This window comes from Blennius ocellaris (genome assembly GCF_963422515.1).
Source record: "Blennius ocellaris genome assembly, chromosome: 20".
Classification (NCBI taxonomy): domain Eukaryota; kingdom Metazoa; phylum Chordata; class Actinopteri; order Blenniiformes; family Blenniidae; genus Blennius; species Blennius ocellaris.
The window spans coordinates 2,995,332-3,022,958 of record NC_137669.1 but is presented as its reverse complement, the minus strand read 5'-3'; the positions used below and the strand labels follow the sequence as shown (position 1 = coordinate 3,022,958).

At 46.5% G+C, this 27,627-nt stretch overlaps 1 protein-coding gene across 1 annotated transcript in view; it reads left to right on the top strand.

Annotated features, from left to right (window-relative positions):
- The window catches only part of LOC308145191 (uncharacterized protein), a gene marked incomplete at its 3' end in the record, with an annotated part of 41,601 nt that overhangs the window by 12,233 nt on the left and 1,741 nt on the right, over positions 1–27,627 (top strand). Inside the window, exons 2-4 of the mRNA XM_080516553.1 lie at positions 17,079–17,300; positions 23,017–23,826; positions 24,290–24,397. Coding sequence (XP_080372679.1) covers positions 17,079–17,300; positions 23,017–23,826; positions 24,290–24,397 — 1,140 coding nt within the window. The remainder of the gene's footprint in view (positions 1–17,078; positions 17,301–23,016; positions 23,827–24,289; positions 24,398–27,627) is intronic.

The following is a 27,627-nucleotide window of genomic DNA, read 5'->3' as shown; positions in this document are numbered from 1 at the left end:
GTTGGTCCAAGTATTTCCTTTTCTCGGTGCAGGCCAGGTTTCAGTGCTTTCCACTGTTTGCAGCCTCGTACCAGGTTTGTGACGGGGCCTTAAGTGGGTGTTGGGTTTGTTTTCCAGATGAAAGCGATGACACAAAAGCTGTGTCGTTACTGTTTCTGGCAGTAAGCGTAGATTTTCTCCACCAGTCACTTCTGATCAGCGTTTAGTTCCTGGCCGGCGCTCTGATTGGGCTCCTGTCGTGGTGCTTGGTGTTGAGGCTGGAGGAGAAGCTCTTACAGTAACAGGTGTTGGTACGTTTATCTCTCAGCCTGCGGATTTGCACATTCATGCACGAGAGAACGCAAAGTTAACAACTCCGACAGTGTTTAACTGCCCGCTACAATCTGTCCCTCATTTGTTTTTAAACGCGTTGGAAACGGTCGAAAACGCTTTATTTGTCCATGCTGTCGTTTGGTTTGAGAGGCACGGCGCTGCTACGATACACACACGTCGTGTGTGTGTGTGTGTGTGTGTGTGTTGGAGTTGTAACTCCAGCCATGAGGCAGCCACTGACCCGGTCAGGTCCTTAAGTGGCTTCGCCTCATTCAGCAGCCGGGTATTTCTGGCGTGGCAGTGAGCGACACACTTATCGTAACGGGTCGTCGATAGTCGCTGATGGTCAGTGCAAAGAAGCGTTTGTTCCCAGCGACCGTTCCCCCCCCCCGAGACCTCGGCGACGTGATGTAACCGATCGGCGTCTGGCCCGAGGAGTCCCGCCTCGTGTCAAGTGGCTTATCTCCAAGCAGGAGAGGGGCGGCGGGGATACTTTCCCACCCTCCTGCCTCCAGGGGGAGGTGACCTTAGTGGGTTGAAACTGTGTGCTTCATGAGGCCAGCGCTTCACATAGGATGCAAGATGTTCTCAGTATTGTGAAAAATGTATGTCTTCTGACTCTGGAACCATTAAACCAGTATGTGTTGGTGCACTCATCTCTTCATGTTTACTTGGTGATGCGTCGCCTTTTAATTTATCCCAGATATTCACACAATTCAGTCCAGAGGCAGATGTTGAAACATGGAATGATCTTATGCTCCATCGACCTTTGTAAATGCACCGTCTATGGAAACTTAAGTCTTTTACTGTCTGGACATTTTATATTGTCTCTTGAACTTGAACTCTGTTGATGGTTCACAACGGCAACGTCGTAAGTTCTAGTGTCGGCCTCGTATCTGCTGCCAAAAAGGCATGAGATTGTTGTTTAATTTGAAATTCAGATTTTCTCTCCATTAAGCAGAGTGAAATCTGATGCAATTCAAATAAAATTTGCAAAATTTGAAGAGGTTTCCAAATGTGGCAGCCTGAATTGAGCGACGACGAGCATCAATGATGTTTGAGAAACTGGCTTTACACTGTTGATGTTTGAGACATTTGAACTGTCTTCTTTCCAATCACTCCAAGATGAACTGATCAGGATTTGAAGGTCTGTTCTGCACCGTGAGAAAGACTTGAGTCTCTTCAAACATTGACTGGGCAGGTTGAGGTAGTTGACGGCTTCTTGTATTCTAGAAAACTCCTGGAGTTTTCTAGAATACAAGACTTAACAGCGTCTTTCAATCATTGAATGATCATTGTGGGGTGAATACAATTAATATATGTTGCGGAACCCGACACTTCTTGTGTCACAACGTGATTAACCGATATGTTTTGATTCTGCAAATAAATTTCAGCCTTCTTGAATCATTTCTTAAAGCAAAGACTTGGTATAAAGTCACGACGTGATAGATTCTCGTTCTGAAGTGAAACTTTTAATACGACGACTGATTTGACATTGTCACATTACTGAGTTTACAACAAACAATCATCATAAAGTCACATTGTGTCACACAGCTGTTTCTATTGCAGCAAAATATATCAATGTAATGAGCAGTTTTCATCTTATTCACTCCGTTTATTTGAAATTAGGGCTGGGCAAAAATAGATTTAATCGATTTATTGAATTTGTAGCTCAAATCGATTTTCATTCTGTAAATTTGAGTCGTCCTCCCCTCAGTTTTTCGGTATTTCTTTGCATTCTGTTCTCCCGATCCTTGTGAGTTTCCGTTGTTGCTGTTGCACTTTTGCTTAAACCTTGTGACTTTTGGGGTTTCCAGCAGGAGGTGTTATAAAAGTTACCACGGGGTTCATAGTGACGTCGCGTTTTGATCCTTGGATGTTGTCTCTTCCTGACGTGAAGCAGAATTGACCAGGCGTTGGATTGGTTCACACCAGGGCTGCACAAAGTGGGTCCTGCAGGGTTTAGCTCCTCCCAGTCCCAACACACCTGATTGCAATGAGGGGCTCCTTATTGGGCTTTTTCACAACCTAGGTGATGACATCATCATTAGATTCAGGTGTGCTGAAGCAGGGAGAGAGTAAAACATGCAGGACAGGAGCCTCCAGGACCCAGTTTGGACACCCCTGGTTTAGACAGTTGAGTTTTCCCTGACTGAGGATGTGTTGTTGATATAGTAATTATTACTATTACTATTGCAACAACACATCAGTTGGGTGGTGAGGTAACTTTTGGGACAGAAGAATGTTTAGGCTCCGGATTTCACCGTCTGTATTCATACTGAAAATCAAGATCAAGCGAGCTTTTGTCCTTCTGCTCTACTTGAATGTTTATATTTTCATTTGTTTTCTTTAATTTAAGCAAATCCACCACAAGTCAGACAGCAATAAGGTTGTACTTTTGACTATTTATATGTCTGCAGTGATGTTTGAGTGTATTATAAAAAGAAGCAAAAATAAAATAAAATCCTAGATATTTTTCTAGACCAAATCACTCAGCCCTAATTAAAATGTTGTGTAAACAACCTCCTCACCACTACTAGTCTATATTGAGATCTCTGAATAGAAGCGATCTGGTTCATAATAGGCAATTAAAAAAAACAACAACATTAAAACTAAAACCTCTGAAATATTTACGATCTTGTCCATCGACTTGACATTCGACGAGAAAGGTTAAAGGAACTTCTGGTCGAGAGGCAGAATTACTGTCTAATCCATTTTTCATGCTTTACTCGTAAGAGTCACGTGACGTATGCTTTCTGTCATCCGTGGCCGGAAAGCAAACCCCCCCCTCCTCCTCCCCTCCACCCCCCCATGTGTCTGCAGGTGCAGCATGCATCACTTGGACTTTACCGGATCCCGTTTCCCCGGTAACCGGCGGCGGCACTCCCGGCCTCCCACGTCCAAACAAACCCCCGGCTCGTCTCTCTCGCGGCCAATCAGCCACTGTCACCTGGAAATCTAAGTTTGGCCTGACGGCCTGCAGCCGGGGCCAACAACCCTCTGTTGTACCTCCAGCCTCACGGCGCCGACAGGCCAGGCGGCAGCTTTCATTTGTCCTGGATGCTCGGCCGGCCGCTCTCGTCCACCTCGCGGGACGTGTAGTTTCCTCCCTCCACGGAGCTTCACGCCCGGCAGCGATGTTGTTCTTCAGTAGGAAACCATCAGTGCAACGTGCCAGTCACCACTGTCACACTGCCACTAATCCACTTTTGTTCTTACTTAATAAATGAGCTTTTGATTTGAAATGCTGGCCGAGTTCCAGGACAAATAATCTGTCTTTTTATTCAATACAACTTAAGTCTTCTGTCACCGTTCTCTGATTTAAATCCAGTAGATATTCCGCCGATTCATCTCTGTGCTTCAAACTCTAATGATTCATCATTGAGCTGCCTGAAGACTAATTGACAAATATTTTCAGGATCAACTCATCAATTCTTGTTTGTTCGCTTGTTGATAAGACGAATTGCTGTGATTTCCGTTGAACATTTTTGCAGTTTAGGACAATTAGAGAATCTGTTGATTGACAGAAACATTTTAACTCCGCCTTCTCTGGTATTGTAGAGGACATGAGCCTTCTGGGTAGTTTGGATTATTACCTGTGACGTGAGGAGTTTCAGTTTGTTCTTCATCTGTAAAAACAATCGCTTTCAGGCTGATTTGTTGCTCGCTATTAAACACACGACACCCAGAAAGTAAAGTTCCAGCAGGTCTGATACAGTAATGCTGGCGCTCAATAGCAAATTGATTACGCCGTTTTTGTATTCAAAAAACTATTTCTGTTTTTAAAGCTTGATTTTGTGATTGAGGCTATAACTTCTTTAGATGTGCATAGTCAAAAGCGTATTTAGCAGATATCAGTCTTTTGGAAATATTTCTTGTCTTGTGAGATTGTCTAAATATATCTTAACAGCAGTGGGGATAATTCACTCCAGCCCCGTACAAAACGTCTAAAATCGAAGTTATTTCTAGTGTTGCATCATGAAAATACCGAAACAAAGGACTTGTCCTTTGTACTTCAGCAGGTTGAGGGTAATTCAAGAGATGGGAGGACATGGCGGCAGTTCCGTTGTCTGCTACGTCTCTGGAACTAGCTTGTCTCTTTTTCTATGAAGATACACTGTTGTGATGAATAAAAGATGTCCTCTTCAAGAACTGGCTTTGCTAGAAATGTCCTTTCTTGCAATGTCTTACTCAACTGGAATGGTACCAACACACTCTTTCCCAGGAAAGGTGCATCAGCAATTCTGAGCACGGAAAGAAACTGGAAAACAGCGTTAGATAAACATCTCCTACCTCAAATTGCCGAAATGATGTCATTTCTGTACATGTTTGGAATCAGTATTGCAACTTTAATGCAACTTTTTGCTGTGCTTCCTCCAGCGTTTTGCATGAACTCCTCAGAGTTCCAGAGTTTTTGCTTTTAGGGTGATCATTTCTGAAAGGTTTTAAACTGCTCTATCTCCACTCGAGGCAACGGTTTGTTCTTGACTGACTGTAAGGTGATTAATTGCTGGACGTGAGGGTCCCGTCTCCGTCCCCCTCGCTCTCGTCACAGCAAGACGCCTCTCGCTTAATGTTTTTAGTCAAAGTTCATCTCCATTACCTGAGTCAGCGGCCTGTGCAGACGGTGGCTGTTCCGCGCTTCATTTCCCCACGTGCGCTTCCTAAATGTCAGAGGAAAGTGGAAGCTATACCGCGGAATCGGCTCGCCTGTAACATTTTACAAACGCTTTGCCATCCAGCTTAATTTCACCGGATGCAGGAATTTCCGCACCGTCGGTGTCATCCACCTTTTGGCAGGTTGCCCGTGGGACTCGGAGGGACTCTTGTCAGCGGCGTCGTCGTCTTGTTTTAACCTCCCGCTTTGTTGTTGTGGTTCCCGCGGAGCGTCTTTAACCTTAAGCCGCCTCAGAAGAGGCTCCTTCCTCAGCTTCCAGCAGATTCCGTCACCGGCGTCTCCCCCCCCCCCCCACTCCTTCCTTCTCCTCCCCAAGCAACTTTGGAATACTTGGGAACAGCTGGGTGAACATCTGGGCAAACACGGGTGCAGTTGCCTCGATTTGGTGGGGCTGATGGCACCAGCAGGCGAAGCCCCCCCCCCCCCCCCCCCCCCCCCCCCCCCAGAGTCATGCGGCGGTCAGCTGCATCAGCCTGGAACTTCTCAGGCTGATGTGGCAAAATGAAGCCAGACTTGTTGTCTAATTAAGAACACAACCTATTTGATTTTTGTTCCCCAGTTTCTTGGCCCCTCGCTCATTGAAACAAGTAGTGAAAGGTGTTTACTTAATCGTGCCTGGTCATTTAAGGTCTTTGCGTAGTTGGTGCACATGTTTCTAACTCGACATGGCAGAGTGTTAGGTGTGTAGTAAATCATTTTTAGTTTTACCGTTCATTCTAATTATGACGCTCACCTGGAAATGCAAACAGGCAAATGCTTTTCTTTTCAAATATTCATTGTGCAAAATGAGGACGCTCCCCTTCCACGCTGAGGTTGTGTGAAACATGCCATATGTTATCTCATTGCTTTCGTTGGCTTGGACATAAAGTCCCCAGAGCATCAATTCCTTGATGTGAAATACTGGTTTTGACTACAAATGGGTGTTTGTGCACATCATCATCATACACACCAATACTGCAGAGAGGATATTATGCATTTAGTAGCTGTAATAATTTAGGTCACAACCACCGTGATGGGAAAGTTAACGCTCAGCCGCTCAAGAAAAAATCAATTAAGACAAGAGAGGGAGACTAAATGTGTCAAGTATGATGGGGAGCATTAGTAAGGACCTGTGGTTTCTTTTGTTTAGAACTAGATATATGGAAGACCCTACCAGAGGGTCACAGGGTTTTAATTCATCAGACATTCTTTACCCACTTTCACCAGTTTTAGGTTGATTACAAGTTTGTCTCGTTGCCATGAAGCAGCAGGAAGTTCAGGATCCAGCCACAGATTTGCCGAGCTCTGGTCAACCATAGAACCCAACGCAGATTTATTGTGGGTTTTGTTAGGGGTGGCTCGATACACTTCTTCACATCCGACACGATACCGATACTGCAGCCTTGACCATCGTCCGATACTGATCTGATTCCTTTTGTCACTCGAAAAGTTGTTAATAATACGTAGATGTAATTTACTTGATGGTGACATCTATAAAAACATCACGTTCACTGTACAAGAATATTGTGGTCCCCTAAAGAAAGAAGGAAAATATGTGACCACAGCTGAAGTGAAGTGTAACTGCTTTGGCTTTATTAAAACGAGAAGCTTAACAGCATTTGTAAACACAACAGACCAGCTGCACCATTCAAATGTTTGACATAAAATATAAGTGCAACTTGGTGCAAATGTTTCAATTAAATTGAATAATTCCAGCGTATAAATAGAAAAGTCACATTATAGCTCCAATAAATGTTATGAATTAACATAAAATATTAGCATCGCCACTAGAAAAATGTAGGAAGACGCAACTTACACATGGCTTCTTAAGACAATCAAAACAAAAACTCTTATCACACGTCGCCGTACAGGCCTCGCGTGTAAAGCCTGAACGTGTCCAGGATCTTTGTTTCCCAGGTGGACTGATGGAGATGTGAGTGATGCTGAGCACTGTTAGTCGTCCCTCACTGTAACATGGTTCACCGTTCACGGACTCGGTTTCGCAGGTTATTTTGTGCAATTGAATTTTTTGTTTTGTTTTTGCAGCCTAAGAACATGCAGTGTTCTGTGTCCTGATTGGCTAAGGGACTGTCGCCTCTGGTCAATCAATCTCCATGCCGTGTCTCATGTACGCGAATGCGTTCGACTTACCAGATATACATCAATGTGTGATCGATAGCAGTGTGACTCTGAAGTTCTGTATGTTTGTAAGTTTTGTTCCTGACAAACTCCACAATGTCGACAAAACATTCTGCACCGACAAAGGAACCTGCGGTCGCAGCCAAAAGGCAGAGGTACGTTTATGTTTTAAAATCTACCAAGGTTTGAACTTTAGGAGTGTTTAAACAAGAGAGAAATGTGAGAAAATGTTAATTCCTGTCTGAGAAAAGTGTATAAAGTGTGTGGTTTTACAACCTTTAAGCGTATATAATACTTGTAAAAAAAAAAAAAAAGTTGACTCCTTTGCGGATTTTGCTTATTGCGGATTACTTTTAGAACACAACACCTCAATAAACGAGGGGCCACTGTACTACGAAGCAGGTTATCAACTCCCCAGTTCAACCCAGACCAACGTGTGCGTGTTCACATGAAAGGGGCGGAGTTTGTAGCATCTGACCAGTCACACATGGAGAAATCCTGCAGCGCAGTTATTCTCTGATAAAACACAACACTGCTGCTGCAGCCAAAGCCAGAACATTCCTGACGTGTTAATGCTGACTTGTTAATGCTGACTTGGTGAGATGATATGATATGATCATCAGCAGACAGCACGGCACTGTGATCACTCACTTTCACTCTATTCCAGCAGAAACGTGTCGGGATGAACTTCCTCACTGCTCTTCTTTTAGTTTACATTTTCCATCCAGTTGTTTTGAGGCAGAGTTTCTCTTGCGTGAGTTTTTTGTGTTGGAATATTAATTCATCACCGCGACGGGACGAGTAGTTCTGCGTTCTATAAATTCACGTTTCTGCAGTTCTGTCAAGTGTGATCATTAACCTCATCGTCACAGATCAACCCTGGTGGAGATAAACAGGCTTGGAGCAAATAAAAAAACATTCTTGATAGCCTCAGTGACGAGGATTTATTTTCTTATGTCAAAAGATGGCTCAAAATTAACTTCTCTCCGCTGCAGCTCAGCGCTGAACCCGTCCAGTTTTGCCGCCTCCCCTTGAGACGGTCGTTTTGCAAACGTTGCACTCAGCTGTTTAGCTTTTCTCCTCCTTTAGCGTAAATTAATTCCACACGGCAGACATGACTACAGCTCTGCAGGCTTCTGTTCACGTGACAAAAACACAGGCGCATGGTAACCATGGCGACAGCTCGGCTGTGTTACGGCATGTCACGCAAAGTGAAGTTGAGGATATATGAGATAGTTTGGGGCCTAAGCATTGATCGGACGGGTTCTAATAGAAAAAATGTGATACCCGATCCAGTCATTTTGGCCTGGATCGGACCAGATACCGACCCGGTGGATCGGACCAGATACCGACCCGGTGGATCGGACCAGATACCGATCCACTGGGTCGGACCAGATACCGATCCACTGGATCGGACCAGATACCGATACACTGGGTCGGACCAGATACCGATCCGGTGGATCGGACCAGATATTGATCCACTGGATCGGACCAGATACCGACCTCGTGGATCGGACCATCCCTAGTTTTTATATGTACACAAATGCTCATGTTTAGTCAGTTGGCCTCAGTTCACACCGTGCTGGTGATGTTGTGCCCTGCTACTAACCATAATCATTTAGGTCCTGATACCTGTGATTTACTTCTAGAAGAATCATAAAATGAAAGAGTACGAAATGAGGGCATCAACAGTTGGACCAATGGTACGATCCACTCCTGAAGGTGTGGCACCTCGCACCGGCTCCAGCGGATGAGAGGTTTTATACCCACTTTCACCATTTTCAGGTCACATCCGAGTTAGAACCAAGAGGAAGCTGGAAGTTGAGTATTCATCTGCAGTCCTGGCCTCGTTCTTATCTGAAGAGAATCCATCTTCGCATCGAGTTTAAAAGTAACCTACTTTAAAGGCTGGGGAAGTGTTCCCAGCATGACTCCTCATGCAGCTGCACAAATGTCAACCTCGAAGTGGATGAGGAGGCACTGCAGAGGAGGTGCTACAGTGGAGGCACTGCAGAGGAGGTGCTACAGTGGAGGCGATCCAGAGGAGGTGCTACAGTGGAGGCACTGCAGAGGAGGTGCTACAGTGGAGGCGATCCAGAGGAGGTACTACAGTGGAGGTGCTACAGTGGAGGCACTGCAGAGGAGGCGCTGCAGAGGAGGTGCTACAGTGGAGGCGATCCAGAGGAGGTGCTACAGTGGAAGCGATCCAGAGGGGGTGCTACAGTGGAGGCGATCCAGAGGGGGTGCTACAGTGGAGGCGATCCAGAGGGGGTGCTACAGTGGAGGCGATCCAGAGGAGGTGCTACAGTGGAGGCGATCCAGTGGAGGTGATCCAGAGGAGGGGCTACAGAGGAGGTGATCCAGAGGAGGGGCTACAGAGGAGGTGATCCAGTGGAGGTGCTACAGTGGAGGCGATCCAGTGGAGGTGCTACAGTGGAGGCGATCCAGAGGAGGCGATCCAGAGGAGGTGATCCAGAGGAGGGGCTACAGAGGAGGTGCTACAGTGGAGGCGATCCAGAGGAGGCGCTACAGAGGAGGCGATCCAGAGGAGGTGCTACAGTGGAGGGGCTACAGAAGAGGCGATCCAGAGGAGGGGCTACAGAAGAGGCGATCCAGAGGAGGGGCTACAGAAGAGGCAATCCAGAGGAGGCGCTACAGAGGAGGCGATCCAGAGGAGGTGCTACAGAGGAGGCGATCCAGAGGAGGGGCTACAGAAGAGGCGATCCAGAGGAGGGGCTACAGAAGAGGCAATCCAGAGGAGGCGATCCAGAGGAGGGGCTACAGAAGAGGCAATCCAGAGGAGGCGCTACAGAAGAGGCGATCCAGAGGAGGGGCTACAGAAGAGGCGATCCAGAGGAGGGGCTACAGAAGAGGCAATCCAGAGGAGGCGCTACAGAGGAGGCGATCCAGAGGAGGTGCTACAGTGGAGGCGATCCAGAGGAGGGGCTACAGAAGAGGCACGGAGATTCGCTGTGGATGTGAAGCCAGCAGCAAAAGTGAAGCTGATCTGGCTCCGAGAAACAAATCCCTCGTGTGTGTGTGTGTGTGTGTGTGTGTGTGTGTGTGTGTGTGTGTGTGTGTGTGTGTGTGTGTGTGTGTGTGTGTGTGTGTGTGTGTGTGTGTGTGTGTGTGTGTGTGTGTGTGTGTGTGTGTGTGTGTGTGTGTGTGTGTGGCTGCGTGTGGAGGGGCTTTAAGGCAGAACAATAGTGTTCTTGCGGGGCCATGTGGCTGCGTGGAGGATTAAATTAGCAGCAGTTGTTTATCGTCTGACCCCCCCACCTCCTCCCTGCTCCATCTGCTGCTCCGCCCCCCCCCACCACCACCACACATCCCTTTCCCTGGCCCTCCCCAAAACCTTACACCTTCTCTCTCCGCGCACGGGTTTCAATGGTTGTAATATCCGCCAGCAGCCCAGTTCAGTGACACAATATACTCAACACACCCTCTTCTGCCAACAGTGCTCTGGCTTTCCTCTATGCAGATTAGCCATGTGCTAATTGTACTTATTTATTTATTTAGAGAGAGAGGGAGAGAGAGAGAGAGAGAGAGCATGCTTTGGGTTGAGACATTTATTTTCTCCATTTGGGAGGTTTGTTATGGGTCATTTTACTACGTTCTGATGGACTTGATGAGCACATCTCTGCTGCTCCCAATGACAATGCAGATGTTCCCATCTGGCGTTTAGCGTGCCTTCAGGGGAAACTCCTAACAGCACTAATGTCGTGTTTGCATGAAGCGCTGGCTCTCAGCTTTTCACAACCTGAAGCTTGTCTATACTTTTAACTTTCTCTCTCTCACACACACACACACACACACACACCGCTGACCTTTTGGAACCAAAATCAGATGGAAACCAAGCCGACTGCAACACTTTATCACTCAGCTTCCAGTGTGTGTGTGGGGGGAGATTCCCTGAGCGCTGCACAAACCCCTTCATGTTATACTGGAGAAAAGGAAGGATGTTAGTGAGATTCAGGCTGAAATGATAAAGAAACGATTAAAAAATTGAGTCCAAAATACTATAAGTTGAACGAACTTTGTCTCACACCAGTTTGTACACTTAGATGTTAAAAAGACTTCTTTCCCTGAGTTCAAACTGAGACTAATGGATGTTGGTTACATTTCATTTCTCATACAGACTATAGAGTATTGTTAATGCATCCAGACCAGTGGTGGTCTAGATGCTTGAAAAGCAGTCATGGGATCAGGAGGTCACAGGTTTGGGACCATGACCATTGACCCCCATCAGCTCCTGCACCGCCCTAATGTTCCTGCCTATCGACTTCTACAACTGGGATGATAAATGTGGGAAGAAAAGGAATTTCCCCGCTTGATGGGTTGTTTTTTTGGCAACTAGTCAAAAGTACTCAACAAGAAGACTTGAGGCTTAAGGCTGGAAAAACTGCAATATCTGATTAACTGTTTGTTTCTTGATTGATGAAACACTTTTGACTTTTAGGCTGTTTACACGACAGCGTTTCAAGTAAACGCACCGCTCTTGTCTTTTCATTTCAGAAAAGTTTCGCCTTTGTGTTTCATGACGAAAGTTTACATTCGGGCTGTCATGGAACCACACATACACGCATGCGCACAAAGAATAACGTGCAATAAATATTAACAATTACGTTCCGTTGTCTTGTGCATGTACAGAACATCTGTTCACCGTGGCCACGATGTGCGTGAACAGTAGCAGCGTTTCTGAAAAGTGGCATTTTACCCGTTTCCATAACGACAGTCGGAGCGTTTTCAAAAAAAAAAATTCACTTTTAGTGATTCCTTTGAGTTTTCACGTTGCAGTGCTGTTGCCTGTTCACGTTGGATTTTTGTGACCAAAAAAAAAAAAGCTTCTCTTGCTGTTTCTATTGCTCTGAAATATACATGAGTTGTATGTGTTTGCTCACCATGTTGCAATGCAGTGGATTCATCTTGTTCTGTGTCAGGTTGATGCCAACACACTGCTCTTTTAATTATTTGATGCGATGAGTAAGATTTCCATTCAACAAAATGTTATTGCCACTTCTGAAAAGCTGTAAGAACATTTGTGCCATTGGAATGAGTGGAATAGAGTTTAGCATGTTGCAATAGAGCACTAGTTACTGATGCTAAGCTAAATGACATCACCCTCTCTTTCAATTAGCAGCAATTACACAATTGCAAGAAACCAATATTCTCTAATTCTCTGATACATTCTGTTATTGTTCTTCGTTTCTTGTTCGGGTTCTGGTTTGTGTCTTTTGTGCAGCATTATACATCCCAAGGTCAGTGGCAGCATTCGCTTCCTGGAGCTGGTGGGGTGACTTATAGAGTATTGATCCTAACAAAAGGGCACTTTCTTGTCAGTAAAAATGTGAATTTGCCTCTTCCACTATGCAAAAAAGGTTCTTGTGGACACATTATGTCACTATACTGTCAGATCTAGATCAGTAACCTTAAACTTGGTGAACTCTGGTGTATCGGACAAAACGTAGAATTTATGATGGGAATGTTTGCTACCCACCCACAAAAAACAATCTTTGGAGTGAAGTCGCTGGGCAGTAGAAGAATACTTTCTTCAGCGCTGGTTCAGCGGTGAGTAAGTGGCAGATGGCAGCTTTTTGAGCGAGACCTTGATTGTAGTCATTTGTCTTTCAAAGCACAAGGACTCGGCACTCAGCTCAGTCGCGCCACGCGTCTTATCGTCTTTCCACTGTGCCCATCTCACCCTCGCCACTTCCAGTCACTGGCATTTTCCTGTGGCGCGTCACAAATCATCACTTTTTTTTTTGTTTTCACCTGACTTTCGAAGCAGCAGAAGAAGTTGCCTTGTACTGCGAAAAATATTTGAACAAACTGGATTGTTTATATTTCGATGTGCTGCCTCATTTCCAAAGCCCTTCACATTCTCTCCCTTCTATACCGAGGAGCTCCTAAATACTAAATAACTCTATGAAAGCACACCTGGTAGTCCTCGGACTAAAGCTCTTGTCTTGCGTGGCAGGATATGATTGCTCTGTAGCAGACGCACCAGCAACTTGTTCTGGTGAGCTTGAAGCCGGAGCGCTCGGGGAGGCTGCAGGATGTGTAATGGTGTGTCAGATGTGAACAACTTAAGCAATACAAAGGAAAATCCTGGTAAACAGATCAATGAAAGCCCGAGTGGCCGCAGGTCCAGCCGTAGCTCTCCTTCCCAGCCGGCGGCATACAGATGCGTTAACGTAACTCCAGGAGGATGAGGCTCATAAACAAGGAGTCAGCAGGCAGGATTAACATCTTTATGAATATAAAGTCGTCAGTCGTCTGTTAAGTAGTCGACATGCTCAACTGTTTGTATTCCAGCAGAGTCGCAGGACTGCTTTTTGATTATAAATGTCAGGGATTCATTTGTCTAAAATACAGTTTAGAATACCAGATTTGGGCATTTTAATAGTACCAACTGCTTCATGGTTGAATCAGCATTAATATTTAAACGTTGGATAAAACTGCGGTCGCTCACTTTGCTTTTTGTTTTTACAGTATCACACCTTGCTAACAGTTTCTGGTTTTATTGCCTTGTTGACAGTATTGTCTTGCTGTCAGCATCTCATTATATCACCCCGTTAAAGGAGTCATTGTTTATTGCGTCTTCATTGTTTTTAGTGTTGTAGTATATCATCCCGCTCTCAGTATTACAAAATATCGCTCTGCTTTCAATATCGCAAATTGTTTTTGCGCTCACCGCAGAGGTTCTTTGCCGTGCTTCATAATATGTCACCTTGTTTTCAATATCGTGATATTTTATCATGATGATTGATTCATTACATGATATGTCGCTTTGTTTTCATTATCATGTCGCCTTGATTTCAGTATTGCGAAACAGTGATTTACTGACAGGATTGCAGTGTTTCTTTACCGACGACAATGTTTGCTTTCAGCATCACAGTACATCACTGTGATTTCACTATTGCGATAAATTGCACTGCAGTTTGACCTGAGATCACTGTTGTTTTAGTATCGATGACTTTCAGCCCTCATGGCAGTATGTCAGGATATATCAGTTTCTAAATAGAGCCCTTACTCCTCAACCTACATTTTGTAAATCACGCAGCGTCAGACTGAGACTCGTGTTCTGTGTTGTAGAAGACTTCTGCCTTCTTTTGTTCCAGATGTTTTATGAAAAATGTTATTCGCTAACTTGCCACCATTTTTAGATAATTTAATAATGAGAAGTATTTGACAGAATAAAGTAAAAAAAAAACAACCAAAGTTTTAATTTTGAGAGGTTTATTTCATGATAAACAATTTCCTACAGACAATAGCTGCTACGCCTTTATATGCAAGGAGAGGAAATCTGCAGTAAATCATTCATGGCTTCATATTAAATGATTTTTTTTTATCAACCAAATTGTAAATGCAAATCGACGTTGCACTACCTTATGATATTGTTTGTAGTTTGCACCATGTGGGAGCCAGTCCTACGATTTGTTCATTCTTCAGAACATATTTGTGACGAATAGTGTCAGAATGTTGGCCGGTCTCCAGTAATGACAGGTGCCGTTGGACTGCTTCCACACTCCGTCCATACTTACCTTTTGTTATCTGATCACCTGCTCCACAGGCCTCCGTTTCCATGTCCACTGAGACACGAGTTCCTGTTCGGGGAACACGTGGACTCTGCCTGTGTTGTTTAGGGAGCTGGAAACCTTGAATACAGTAGAGCTACACTCAAACGTTCCTAAAAGGATAAGGTGGTGGAAGAAGCATTATTGCTAAATATCAATGACTGACACCATCAACGGCTGGCAGATTCATTCAGATTAGATGAGAAATAGTTTTTACCTTTAGCGTTGCTACTCTGGTAGCCTGTCGGTCCCGGTTTGGCTGCATACTTTTCTGTGTGACACCGGAGGCTCGTTCCAGCTGCTGAAGCAGCTCATTAGTAAAGTGCTATAGCGAGCGGTCCGTCTGAAAGAAGAGTCTTCTGGCTTCATTCTCCGACTTTCTGCCATAATTGGACAAACACCCCCGTCTGAAATGGACCGAGAAGCAGCAACAAGGTGGTTTCTGCTCAGCGGGGTGGTCAGGTGGGGGCGGTGGCGGCGGCGGGGGGGATTACAGTGCATTAGAGGTCATAGGACAGGGCCTACCAGAGCCTGTTACCTCTTCTCCCCACGGTGTGGTTGGTAATGACCCGAGGGAGCGTAGTAACACACACACACACACACACACACACACACACACACACACACACACACACACACACACACACACACACACACACACACACACACACACACACACACACACACACACACACACACACACACACACACACACACACACACACACACACACACACACACACACACACTCCTGAACCTGAAGGAGCTAAGGAGAGCGAGGCCTGGGGGAGGCTGGAGGGAAAACGCGGAGCGGACTAGGTTATCTGGGATATTGCTGGGTTGACCGCACTGACAGTTTGTTGATCCTCCCCCCCACCCCCCTCCGCCTCCTCCCAACACCTACAGTCCCCCCCCCCCCCCCCCCCCCCCCCATCGTGCACATATTTACACACAGCACCCCCCCCCCCCCCTCACCCCCCCCTCATTGCAGCACTGTCATTCATAGAGTGCCAAAGCCTGCTGCTTTATTAAAGCCCAGGAAGAGCAAGGCCTGGCCCGGGTTCAAACAGCAGTGCAGCTGGGACCTGTTACATTTTCGGCAGACTGCCCTCTCCGTCTCGCTCGGCTATAAATAGCCCTGGCGGTTGTCTCCCTTAACCAAGGAAAAGAGGTTTTGGGGGAGGAAAAGCACACACACACACACACACACACACGCACACACGCACACACGCCAGCACACACACACAGATTAATAACCGTGGGAAGCAATGAAAGCTTTGTGTCTGCTGCCCGAGGTCAGCGGGCCAGGAGGTGTTGCTACTTCAAAGCCCTCATTGTGGCTCGTGCTTCCAGACGCCACAGCGGTTTGGCGGGATGGTGGAGGGGCTGTCAGCGGCGTGGTGGGGACCCTGGCAGCCCAGCAGGACGCCCTGTTAAACGATTGTTTGCAGTTTCTTTTCAGCGATAAACAAGCTTGCTTTATTACAGTATTGGCAAAGTGTTGAGTTTAGGTGTTTACGCTTTATGACCTTGGCTCCAGCTGCTAACATATGAATGTTCCTTATTCCCATTTCCCACCCCGGCTCTGGAACCAGAGACGCTCGGGTCTCAGTCACGTCACCCAGCCAGATTGATCCCTCCCAAACCCACACCAGGCCGGGGTCACCCCCCCCCCCCCCCCCCCCCCCCCCCCTGTCCTGACGTGGCTCCAGCTGAGCAGGGTGGGCTCGGCTCCAGAGCCACCGCAGACACTTCCACTTCCTTCAGCTTTATTTTCATAGCAACTCTCCCCGACGTCTCCGCCGTAACAGGATCCACCCACTGGCACAATGATCTCCTGGGCAGGGAAACGCTCCTGGCAGATATAGTGGGCTCATTCATTCATTCATTCATTCATGGCCAATTTTTTCCTTTTCTTGTAAGAATGTAAATCCACTACTGTTTTCCTCAGCCCCCCCTCCTCCCAATTTTTTTTTTTTTTTAGTTCTATATTTGCTTGCGAACTGAGATGACGATGAGAAGGCAGAGTCACGGTTTGTGCTGAGTAATGCCGTTTTCCAACAAAAACCCACAGGAGAAAGGCTCCAAAATAAACTCCAGCTAAATTTGACCTGCACTCACAACTCCGACGTCTCTTCCTTCTCTCTAGGGCGCATGCCTGCATTGTGAGCACCATCCCATCAGTTGCATCATTATAGAGCTTCTCAGGGTGTGTCTGCACAGTCGAATAGAGGCAGTAGACTCAGCATATAACCATCAACCCTCAGAGCTGCAAGTGGCTGACAGACAATTATCTCTGAAGCCGAGCCTCTCCTGTACGGTTGTGATGTGCGGACCCCGCCGTTCACCACAGCACCTCACAGATGCATGTCCTGTGCTTGTGTGTCCTGCAGCCTCCAGGCCCAATGGACCCGGTGGGAAAGATGCGGGGCCAGCCCTATGGAGGACCCAACCCCTACTCTCAGCAACAGCCAGGACCCCCCACAGGGCCCGGACCCCAGCAGGGAGGCTCATACCCAGGGCAGGGCTACGGACCACCGGGCCCTCAGAGGTACCCTATGGGCATGCAGGGCCGGACCCCTGGCACCATGGGCAGCATGCAGTACGGACAGCAGGTCAGTCAAGTCTGCTGCAAACTGACGTCGCTTCCATTTTGACGGGCCAACGCTTGTTCTCCCCAACATCTTTGTATCACACTGGAAAAACACGCTCCCTCCCAAAAAACAGTCCCGGTCATGTGTTAGTCACTTCTGACGAGGCAAGATGTCGTTCTCTATTAGTCAGCATTAATGAACAAAAACAACAATTATAAAGTAATTGGAATCAATTGGGAACAGAACCGTGAACAAAACCTGATGATGGTGAAGTTTCTGAATCTGATGGTGGAAGTGGAAGCGAAAGAAAGAAGAAATCTGACTGGATTCATATTTTTCTCCTTATTAAACAAAAGCAGGTGCCTCAGATTGAAGTTAAAAGCCCCCGACACAAAATGGGTGGTCCTCCCTACAATAGTTGGATTGTAGATACTGACTGAAGCGCCGGTTCTTTTTACTCCACCACTGATGTCTCCCTTCTCTTCACCTCTTCATCTCATTCCTCTCAAAGGTCTGCAGCCTCCTTGTTTAGACCGCTGACTCCAACTTGTGTGTTCAAACAAAAACACCCAGAAAAAGACATGGAAAGACGAGGCCTTCCAGTTTAAAGTGCAGCACATGACTGCAGACCTGTTGAGACAGAGAGTCTGAAGCACAAGGTAAAAGGTTGAGTCACGTTCGGGGTGATCCGGTGCAAAGACTCAGGTCGGAAATGACTGTTTGGGTGAGGAGAACCCAGGAGTGTTTGTCCTGTAACATGTCATGAAGGGGCGTTTGGGCGTAAAAGAGAGACTTTCAACCTCAGACCTTCACTGCGTCTCTGTCGTACTGGAAAGTGGAAGGCAGGTGAAGCCGGTGAGTTATTAAAAATGAAAGACCTCTTGCCTTAGGACAGGACTTTTAATGGGACCATTCGGGAAGATTGGCAGTACTTACTCATGGTTTGGAACACGGTTTGAAGTCCAGACCACAAGTTAATAAGTTCTTTTTTCATCCCCGGCAGTTTAGGAAGTCGAGCGTTTATTTGGTCGTTGACCTACGGGAATGGGAGCGAACAGCAAATAGTCCCTTCATGGAATGAATCCTCCACATGTTAAGCAGGTGAAGGTCGGTGAGGAGTACACAGTGAGTACTCGTGAATCGGAGTCGTTGAGGTACAGTCGGTCCAGACCCATGGGACCTTCTGCTGCTCGGCGAGTCCGTCTCTCTCTTCCTGTTTTTCTTGAAGCTTCCTCTCCATCCGTCCGAGTGTCCAAACGGTGACCTTCGAAAACGCACGATGAATAAAGTTGAGATGAAAAATGGTTATCACTCGGTTTGAAAAGCCCGGTAGTCTAACAGGAAGTTAATTGTACAAACCGTAGAGAGCGGCTGCAATCCCAGCAGGTTTGTGTGAACTGGCTGGGGTTGGAACACAACACTGCGAGGCGGAGGAAAAGGAGGCTGTGGTGCTAAATGGGCTCTAAGTTCATGCTAAGTGATGCTAAGTGGCACATTTTCGCTCAGTGTGATTGACGAGCGTTCTGCACGATGATCACGGTAACACCAGAGGCACTTCGCTGCGCTGGCAATACACTGCTTGCCCGTTGTGGGAAGCCGTACGAACACGGATTAGACAAATGGCGCTTTCACTTGAAATCCGGTCATTTGCAAAGTAGAATAGTTTCATGTTGATAGATCATGATGGCCCACTGGGTTTGATTGGGTAGTTATTTTTTGTGATGGTTGTTGGAGACGAATGTAATCTGTTGTGGGCCGGACCCATAAAATAGTGCCGTAATAACATTTAAATGTAACCTTTTCCTTGTTGTGGTGCAATATGTGACGAAAGTGCGTGTATTTTGGCAGAAGAAAACAATCACTACAATCTAAATACATTTAAAGAAACTTTCTGGTACAAAGTCCAGTGAAATGTCCAGAAAACTTCTCTTATTGCTGTTGCATTCTCGATGTTTTTACGAACTCGCTCTGACAGCATGACTTTGAGGCTAATGCTAGTTAATGCTAGTGTGGCAGCGTCACTGATATCTCTGTTCAGGTTGTGTCCACCACTCTGAAGAAATGTGTTTGTTGAAGTTGTGGCTCTTTGCTTGGTTTGTAGGGCCGGATTGTAGGTTCTTGCAGGCCGGTTGTGGTCCACAAGCCTTATGTTTGACATTCCTGATAAAGAGAGTGATACTGACCTGGTGGGCTGAGACCCAAAATAAATCGCCAAGTGTTTCTCTCTGGGAATAAAAACAACAAGTTGCGATAAAGTCAAAGAAGTGTGTCTTCATTCCCACTCCTAACACTCGCTGGGCAGTAGGTTTTAATGCATTTCCTATTTAAGCATGGTAAAACACATGGACAACATTAAGTGTTTTTTATTATGTTGATTACCAAATTGTCTGTGCTCATGAAAGAAGGAAGTCCTCAGAGGTGAATCAGCCGGTGGAACTACAGTTTGAAAAGTAGAGATCAGTTCTTTTGTGGTGAGTTTTAAGAAGGCTAAACTTCATGAGGTAAAGAGTGTTTGTTGTAGTTTAAATGAGCCTCAAAAGGGAAAAAAATTGTCCCTCTTTGTCTAAATTTGCTGGAAAATGTATCATTTGTCATCAAATTTTCTTTAATGTTAAACAAATTTTCCATTGGACTATCACAGATTGTAACTGCAGCCTTTTATCATGACGGAGGGTTTGTATGTTGTCCCTGTGTTTTTATACACTGTTAATAATGTATGTATGAAGGCAGACCTAATGCAGTGTTTCCTCCTTGATGTCAATCACACATGTGAACACATGTTGAGTGAAGCCCCAAGTGTTTCTAGCAACACTTCCTATTAAGTCAACTGCTCGTGACAGAGGCTTCAGCCTGAGCTCTACCAATGGAAATGAATGGAGTGATTGATCCGGGACACGTTCTGTGTGTTGATATGTCAACCAGCTGGACCTTTATTATATATCCAGATAAAGGGAATTGTGGAAGTGAGAAGGCATTTTAAATGCATTATCCAAGTACGGCGCCCATGATGGGTTCAGTTGGAATTCTAAAGTTTCTGATAGGTAAGCAGGGAGGCGTCACTGCCGTCAACGGACTCACCGCTTCCCCACTTTATGCAAAGCTAAGCTAACCAGCCGCTTTAATGAACTCACATCAAAGCAGCGTCGTCTCACTGCTGGCAGGGGAAAGGAGTGAACGTATCCCAAAACCTCTGAAATAACCGTATTCCGAAATCTATTCCTTTAAAGCGCGCGCAGCAGCGAGACAGAGGAGAAGCGGGGATTACACACTGTTCATTGAAGTCGAGCTGCAAAAAAGCCTTTTCGTTTCAGACGGGATTATGCACAGGATCATAGACGACCAACAAAGTTAATGGCGAGCCCGACCAAACTAGAAATTCAGCATGTTTTTTTGTGACTTTCCAAACAGTGAAGAGAAAAGTTTTTTCCTTTCCTTATTTTACGGACATGGACCTAAAGAGAGCAGCAGTCCATCCATTTTTTCACCGTACGGTTGATTTCCATGCTGAAGTTGGCAGCGGGCGGCGCCCCCCTCTGCCCCGTCGTCCAGTGGAGTAACGGTAAAACCTCCAGCTTTCCAGAGCGGCTCGCTCACGTCCAGGGACGAGCCCCTTCTTGAACCGCCGGCCCGAGCAGGCAAACGCAGGCAGGGAATCCCGTAAGGCGCAGGCCTTTTGCCTTGCTGGTCCGCCGCCTGCGGTCTGGTGCCCATTGTGTGGCGTGATTATCTCACACTGGCCTTCCTGGTGTGACCGTGGACTCCATGAAAGCCCTGCAGAGGAGAGAACTGCTTCCCCGCCTTTGTCACACACATACAATGAAGCCACTTCACGTTGTTTTCTTCTTCTTCTTTTTCTTTTTCAAATGCGCTCCGATTCTCTACTATCTTTCTTTGAATTCTTAAGTAGCTGAAAACCCCTTCCCTCCAAAAAAAAAGAAAAAAAAAGAAAGAACCAAACACAGCTGGGGTTTTTTTTTTTTTCCTATTCCACTCATCTTTTTATATTACAGTGTTCCCTCACAAGGTCAGCGCTTTCTCCTTCCACGATCTTGAGGGTAATGAAACGAAAACACGGTATTGAAAGGCGTTGGGCGCGCAGGATCGAGCCCAATATGAAAAGGCTCATATCAAGAGTTCAAGGAGATGAAGTCAAAACTCCATTTTGATTTCCATGCCGGTAATTTAAAGCGACGCACGGCTGAATACCAACACTTGGATGGTTTTTTTTTTGTTGGTCCCGTTGTGCCGTTGACTGATCAGCTGGCGGCGAGGACGGGGAACTGTTGTCTTTCCCTTTTTGAATCCGTTGGCAAGATGAAGAGATACTCTGATTACTCCGCCGAGGATGAAAAGCGCACCGGAGTCAAAGAGGGAACTTAAAATAATGGGTTATTTTTATCTGTTTCGCAGCTTGAGAGAAGATCTTGTCAGTACAAACACTCCGGTGCTCAGGAAGTGACTGATGCTGAACAGAGGAGCTCACGATGATAAACACCGTAATCTGAAATTACTGCGCGCTCAGTGGACTGGTGCCTGTACACCTTTATGTAAAGCATCCTGGTTGGTTAATGGCTGACGGACAAATTCACAAGAGTCGACAAGTTTTCAATCACTGGTGGGACTTTTCTTGCTCTATGTTTTATTATAGCATTGGGAATAATTGAGGGATTTTTTATTTATTTATTCTTTTCAAATATATGCCAGCAAGAAGAACCCAAGCTATCATGAAAAGAAACATTTCACATTGTCACCTCTTTGAAATACCACAAGGAGAATTCATATGGACTTCCTGAAGTGAATATTGTCACCGCCATGACGCCCAGTTTTACACAACGGCGCCGCTTTGAGCCACTGCAATACAACTTTTGGCAAAAATGGCTCCCGAGGTGGAACTTTTTGAGAATACTCCATCTCCATGGAAACTGTGGGAGAAATGCAATTTTTTTTCCAAAACGCTCCAACTCCGTTTTTCATATAGACGACGGAATAGCTGCGCCTGCGCGTGAACGCCTCGGCCGTGTGAATGTGGCCTTGCTGTGACGCATCACTGTGTCAAATTCACATTAATCCCAGCTGTTTGCCACAACTTCCTGTTTACATTTGACAGCTCATGCCGTCGTGGTTCTAAACCCTGATTCAGTCCGATCTTGGGATCTTGTGAAAACATTGCATTTAAAAAGAAAAAAAACAACCGTGATCCCTTGAGTTCCTTCGAGATCCACACACTCGGATCTGAAATTACACTTCACTTACTTAGTGATTCAATTTGTGATGTGTTGGATTATTGTGTGGAATCAGCTAAGTGTAAAGGGTTCGCAGGATGTGTAGGATAAATAAATTACAGCTATTATTGAAATGAGTGTTTTCCTCTGCTGAATGGGTGAAAAAAACGGGGCCAGTAAACCTGATCCAGTGAACCGCCGGGGAAAACCTTCTACGAGGCTCTGGACAATCGTAGCTCTTTATCTCAGTGGTCCACTGCATTTAAAATTAACTGTTGATCTTTTAATCAGACTTTTAATACACAGTAATGTGATGACATCCTATATTATTTTATTTAGAGTCGGTCTAATTTTACTCTTGTTGATTATAGTTTGTTTTAACACTTTTAATTCTTTTCTTTCTCATTTTACGGTCTGATTTTACTGGAAAGCGCCTTGGTCACCTTGAATGCTGTAAAGGGCTCTATAAATAAATCTGGATTGATCTTAACCAATGTGCTTTTTTCTACCCGTAGATGTCGGCCTTTGGACAACAGGGCCCGGGGGGCTACGGCCAGCAGGGCCAGGCCTACTACGGCCAGCACGGCCCTCCACCTCACCCTGGCCAGCAGCAGCAGCAGCAGCAGCCTCAGGCTCAGCCGCAGCCGCAGCCGCAGCCTCAGCCGCAGCAGCCGCAGCCGCAGCCGCAGCAGCAGCAGCCCCCATACGCAGGCCAGTCGCAGGGCAGCTCTGGACCCCCCTACACCCAGCAGGGCCACCCCACACAGCCGCCCGGCCAGCACGGGCAGCCGGGCCCTCCATACCAACAATCCCAGGGTCCCCACGGCGCTCCGCCGGGCCAGCCCCCTTACAGCCAGCCCCCACAGTCTACGCCCGGGCAGCCGCCGTACGGCCCCAACCAACAGCAGCAGCAGCCTCAAGGTCCAGGTCCTCAAAGTCAGCAGGGTCCAGCGGGCCAGCCTGGGTACCCACAGCCTGCCGGACCAGGGCAGCAGCAACCGCAACAACAACAACAACAACAACAACAACAGCAGCAGCAGCAGCAGCAGCAACAACAACAACAACAACAACAACAACAGCAACAGCAGCAGCAACAGGGGCCATCACAGCAGCAACAACAACCAGGGGGGCCGACTCCTCAAGCCCAACAACCTCCAGGTCATGGACAGCAGGGTCAACCTTCACCTTACTCCCAGACCCCCCCTCTACAACAACAACAACAACCACCGCCACAACCACAACAACAACAACAACAACAACCACCACCACCACAGCAGCAGCAGCAGCAGCAGTCGCCATACCAGAGGTTCCCTCCTCCTCCACAGGTAAAACAGCAGCTTGCCTCCCGGCTCGGCGCCAACTCTGCAGCAGCTTTAAGAAGTTTAGAATGAACCTTTGGCAGAAGTGAAGCAGGCGCCACCTCCTTGCTTAATTAAACGTTAATGACTCGGCTAATTAGACAGTCCCCTCTTGTCAAAGGGACGGCGCAAATGTCAGGATCTACAAAACAATGCAACAACTCAAAACGGCGGAGCAGGAGGGTGAAGACCAACACATTCCTACTGAAGCCACGTAGAAAAGGCTGCGATGTAAAGCACTGAGGTTTAGCTCCACCACAGCTCTTGGTTTGGTCACACGGCAAATATTCAAATCGCTCTCCGTCACGGGACGCTACTTTGGATCGGTGTGCCAGCGACTGTATTGTCATACATTGCCCAGCGCCTAAGGATTCTAGTTTTTAACGTTGCACGGATGGTATTTACAGTGTTTTATTCTTGTTCCTACCAGGAACTCTCCCAGGATTCCTTCAGCTCGCAGTCCAGCGCCCCTCCATCCAACCAACCCAGCAAGAGCGGCCAAGAAGACAGCATGCAGGGCCGGCCCTCCAGCCTGCCGGTGAGTCCTACCGTCTCCTCATCGCCATACATCAGTCAGATTCTTTATAACCTACATATTCATTTGTAATACATGCAGAGTTCTGTGAGTTTGCTCATATTTGTGTATCCGGCTTGTATCCGCGGCCGTCCACAGTGACGGTGTTCATTTAGGAAAAGAATGGAAATGGTCCAGACACATCATACAGTATGAGGAGCCATGAGAAAGAAGGTTTCAGCTAAAAACCTTTCAGGAGCTTGTGACTCCGGATCACAGAGTCCAACAGAAATCCTCTGTGGTCCTCAATCGTCTCAACCAATCCAAACGCATATCATCCAGTAACGCGTAATCTAACACGTTACTATTTCCAAACTAGTAATCAGATTAAAGTTACTTCTCTAAGTCACTGCGTGTTAATATTGTAGCGAGTTTCTTTTCTGCAAAGTTTCTTGTTGAGTTTCTTATATTTTGTGCTATTTTGGTTCTTGAAGCAACTGGAAACACAACTTTTTTTCAAATTGGCTCCCAAGGTGGGAATCTTTTGAACGCACCCCGACTTTGTGTCCATGGAAACGGGGTAAGACGCAACTTTTTTGGAAGCGCTGCTTCCGCGGTCGTAGTAACGGCTTCATCTGCACATGCAGCAGTGTCGTGCCTCTAAGTTCCAGCAATACAACCTCATTGTCTGTTCAGTCACGTTACAAAAGCGGCACCAAACTGTTCCCTGGCATAGTCACTCAATGGTTTTCAGTGTTTCTGCCGTTTCCTTGACATGTGTTGTTTTCAAACCTTTTCTGAAATAAAAGCACAAAAATTGTGCGTTTTCACAAGACTGAGAAACTAAACGGATAAGGTCCATACGCGCAATGTGATTTTAGCTACATCAGATAAAAGATGAGTAAGTGTGGTCTGGTCTTATGTCGTACAGTAGGAGGAGTTCACAGTTTGGTTTTTTTCCCTTCTCAGTGTCGTAACAAATATGAAATACCAAACCACATTCATATTTTCGATTTACTTCCAAACTGAACATTTCTTCTTTACATCATTACTAGTAGAACGACGTCTTGATTCCTGGTTACCTTAGTTTTTGGTCTTCAAGCACTATGATATTGGTTCTTATTGGAGTCTGTTGGAAAAGTCGTCCCCTCCGATTCATGCAGTGACTAACCGTTGTGCCCAGGTTTAAGAGCTAGAAATGATTCTGCAGGCTCCTGCAGCATTGGACCAGGGCGACGCTTGAGCCACGTGCAGGAAGAGAGCAGAGGAGAGACTTGTAGTCAAAACTCCAGCTGGTCCACAGTCAATCTGGGAACTCGCTGCTTTTAAAAACTTAACTGGCACCGAGCCACTCTTTTATTTCACCTGAGTTTATCCAGAGACTTCCATTTGATTCAAACCCGTCATGTTTCCTCAGCCTACCTTCCACAAACGCTCCTGGCAAAGTCCAGTTAACTCCTGAAAACTCTTGACGTCGCCCGGCGCTTCGTCCAGTTTTCTTTTGCTCCCCTCAGTGAAGAAAACACATGAAAACATGTCGGCCGTATCGACGACCAAACACTCGGACTCTGCAGCACAATCTGTTCCGACAACATGATGGAAATGTGAATAATCTTTCGTGGCTGTGTGGGTATTCCATTGTTGACTAGAGGAGGGTCAATATTCAACGGACTCCAGTGGATCCCGGGTTCTGTTTACTGCTTTGTTTTTACACGTGTGTGCAATGAGTTAGGGGAGATACTGTTTGGGAAAAAATACACTTAAATACACCTTGAAAATTGTTTCCCCACTCATAATAGTAGGGTTTTTTTTTAACCAGCATGTTGATGCCGATTATCAAGCTTTCACAGGTTTTCTTTCTGCTGTTACCTGTTGTCTTTTTAGTCATCATTGCCTCTGACGTGAATGTACACATTAAGAAGTCGAAGAGTGTTGAACTGATTTGTGAGAAGAGTGAACCCCCGCCTGCCTCCAAAACTGGGTGAAAAGAAGAAAGGGGAAAAAAAAAAAGAAAAGCGTTGCTGAAAGTGAGGTAAATCTGGCGTCTGATAGCCCTCTGGCTAAGATAAAGGTGAGCCGCCCCGCCGCCCCATCCTCCTGTTAAAAAGGTGTCTGGCTGTAACACGTTGCAGTTTCCATGGCAGTGTTTATAGGTCAGACCGCGGCGCTAACCTCATTCTGGGCCTCGGGGAGGGAGAGTGAGAAATGAGATCATTAATGAGAGAGAATGAAAGTGAGAGAGAGTGGAGTCTGCGGTGGAGGGGAGGAGGAGGAGGAGGAGGAGGAGGAGGAAGTAGGTGGAGGTGGGGAGGGAGGGCAAGCAAATAACTTGAAATAGTGTGAGTGATTGGTTGGAGTGGGAGACGCTGAGCGGGAGGGAGTGATGAGAGGCAGGACTGTCTACGCCAGTAGGGGATGCCCCCAGGATGTGTTTCCCTCCTCTTTTATTTATTTCTCTTATTTATTTATACACCTCTCCATGGGCTCAGCCATTGGCCTGGCACGGGCTATTTTTATTTATTCATTCTTACCCCCCCCCCCTCCGTCCCGCCTAACTTCTCAGGGATTCCCTGTCGATGGCATGTGATTGGACGAGGGCGCTGCTTATCTTTTGTGAGGGTCGACCAATCCTCCTCTTCATCCCTGCAGAATAACCCTGACGGACCATTTCGCAACAGCTGAGGTGTTACGCTGAGATCTGCAGCCATTGTATTTGATGGACATGGAAGTGGAGCTCTGAGAGTTGATGACTGTTTCTATAATAGGAAGGACAAAGCTTCACTAACCAGAGTCCTGTCTTGATAATATCTGACAAACGTGGGGCTGAGCGGTTACTGCCGGCGGTCGTCAGGACCGATGAAAAGTCATGACACCTTCTCTGATTGTAGCGGTGGCTCTACCCCAAGGTCACAACGCTACCAAAGAAACCTTTCAGAACTTTCTTGTTCCATCAGGAACGAAGAGGAATATCAGTCTTCCACCTTTCATCTGTGCAGAATCTTGTTCTTCACGCCACAAAAGGCCTCTCTTTCTCCAACGTTGACGTTCTCCTGCAGCTCCAGGTGTGTCGGCGTCTCCCTCTTGGCCTCCTGCCTGCCTCGTCAGTCCAACAGCTCATTGTTTTAGCTCCAGAGCTCCTTGTTTCAGATTCTTCTTCAATGCCTGAGTCATACTCCAGGGCTCCGTAGAGGAGTACTGCGTTCACATTTTACCCAGCAATTCTCAACACGGTTCGAGTTGTAATACCGTGGACC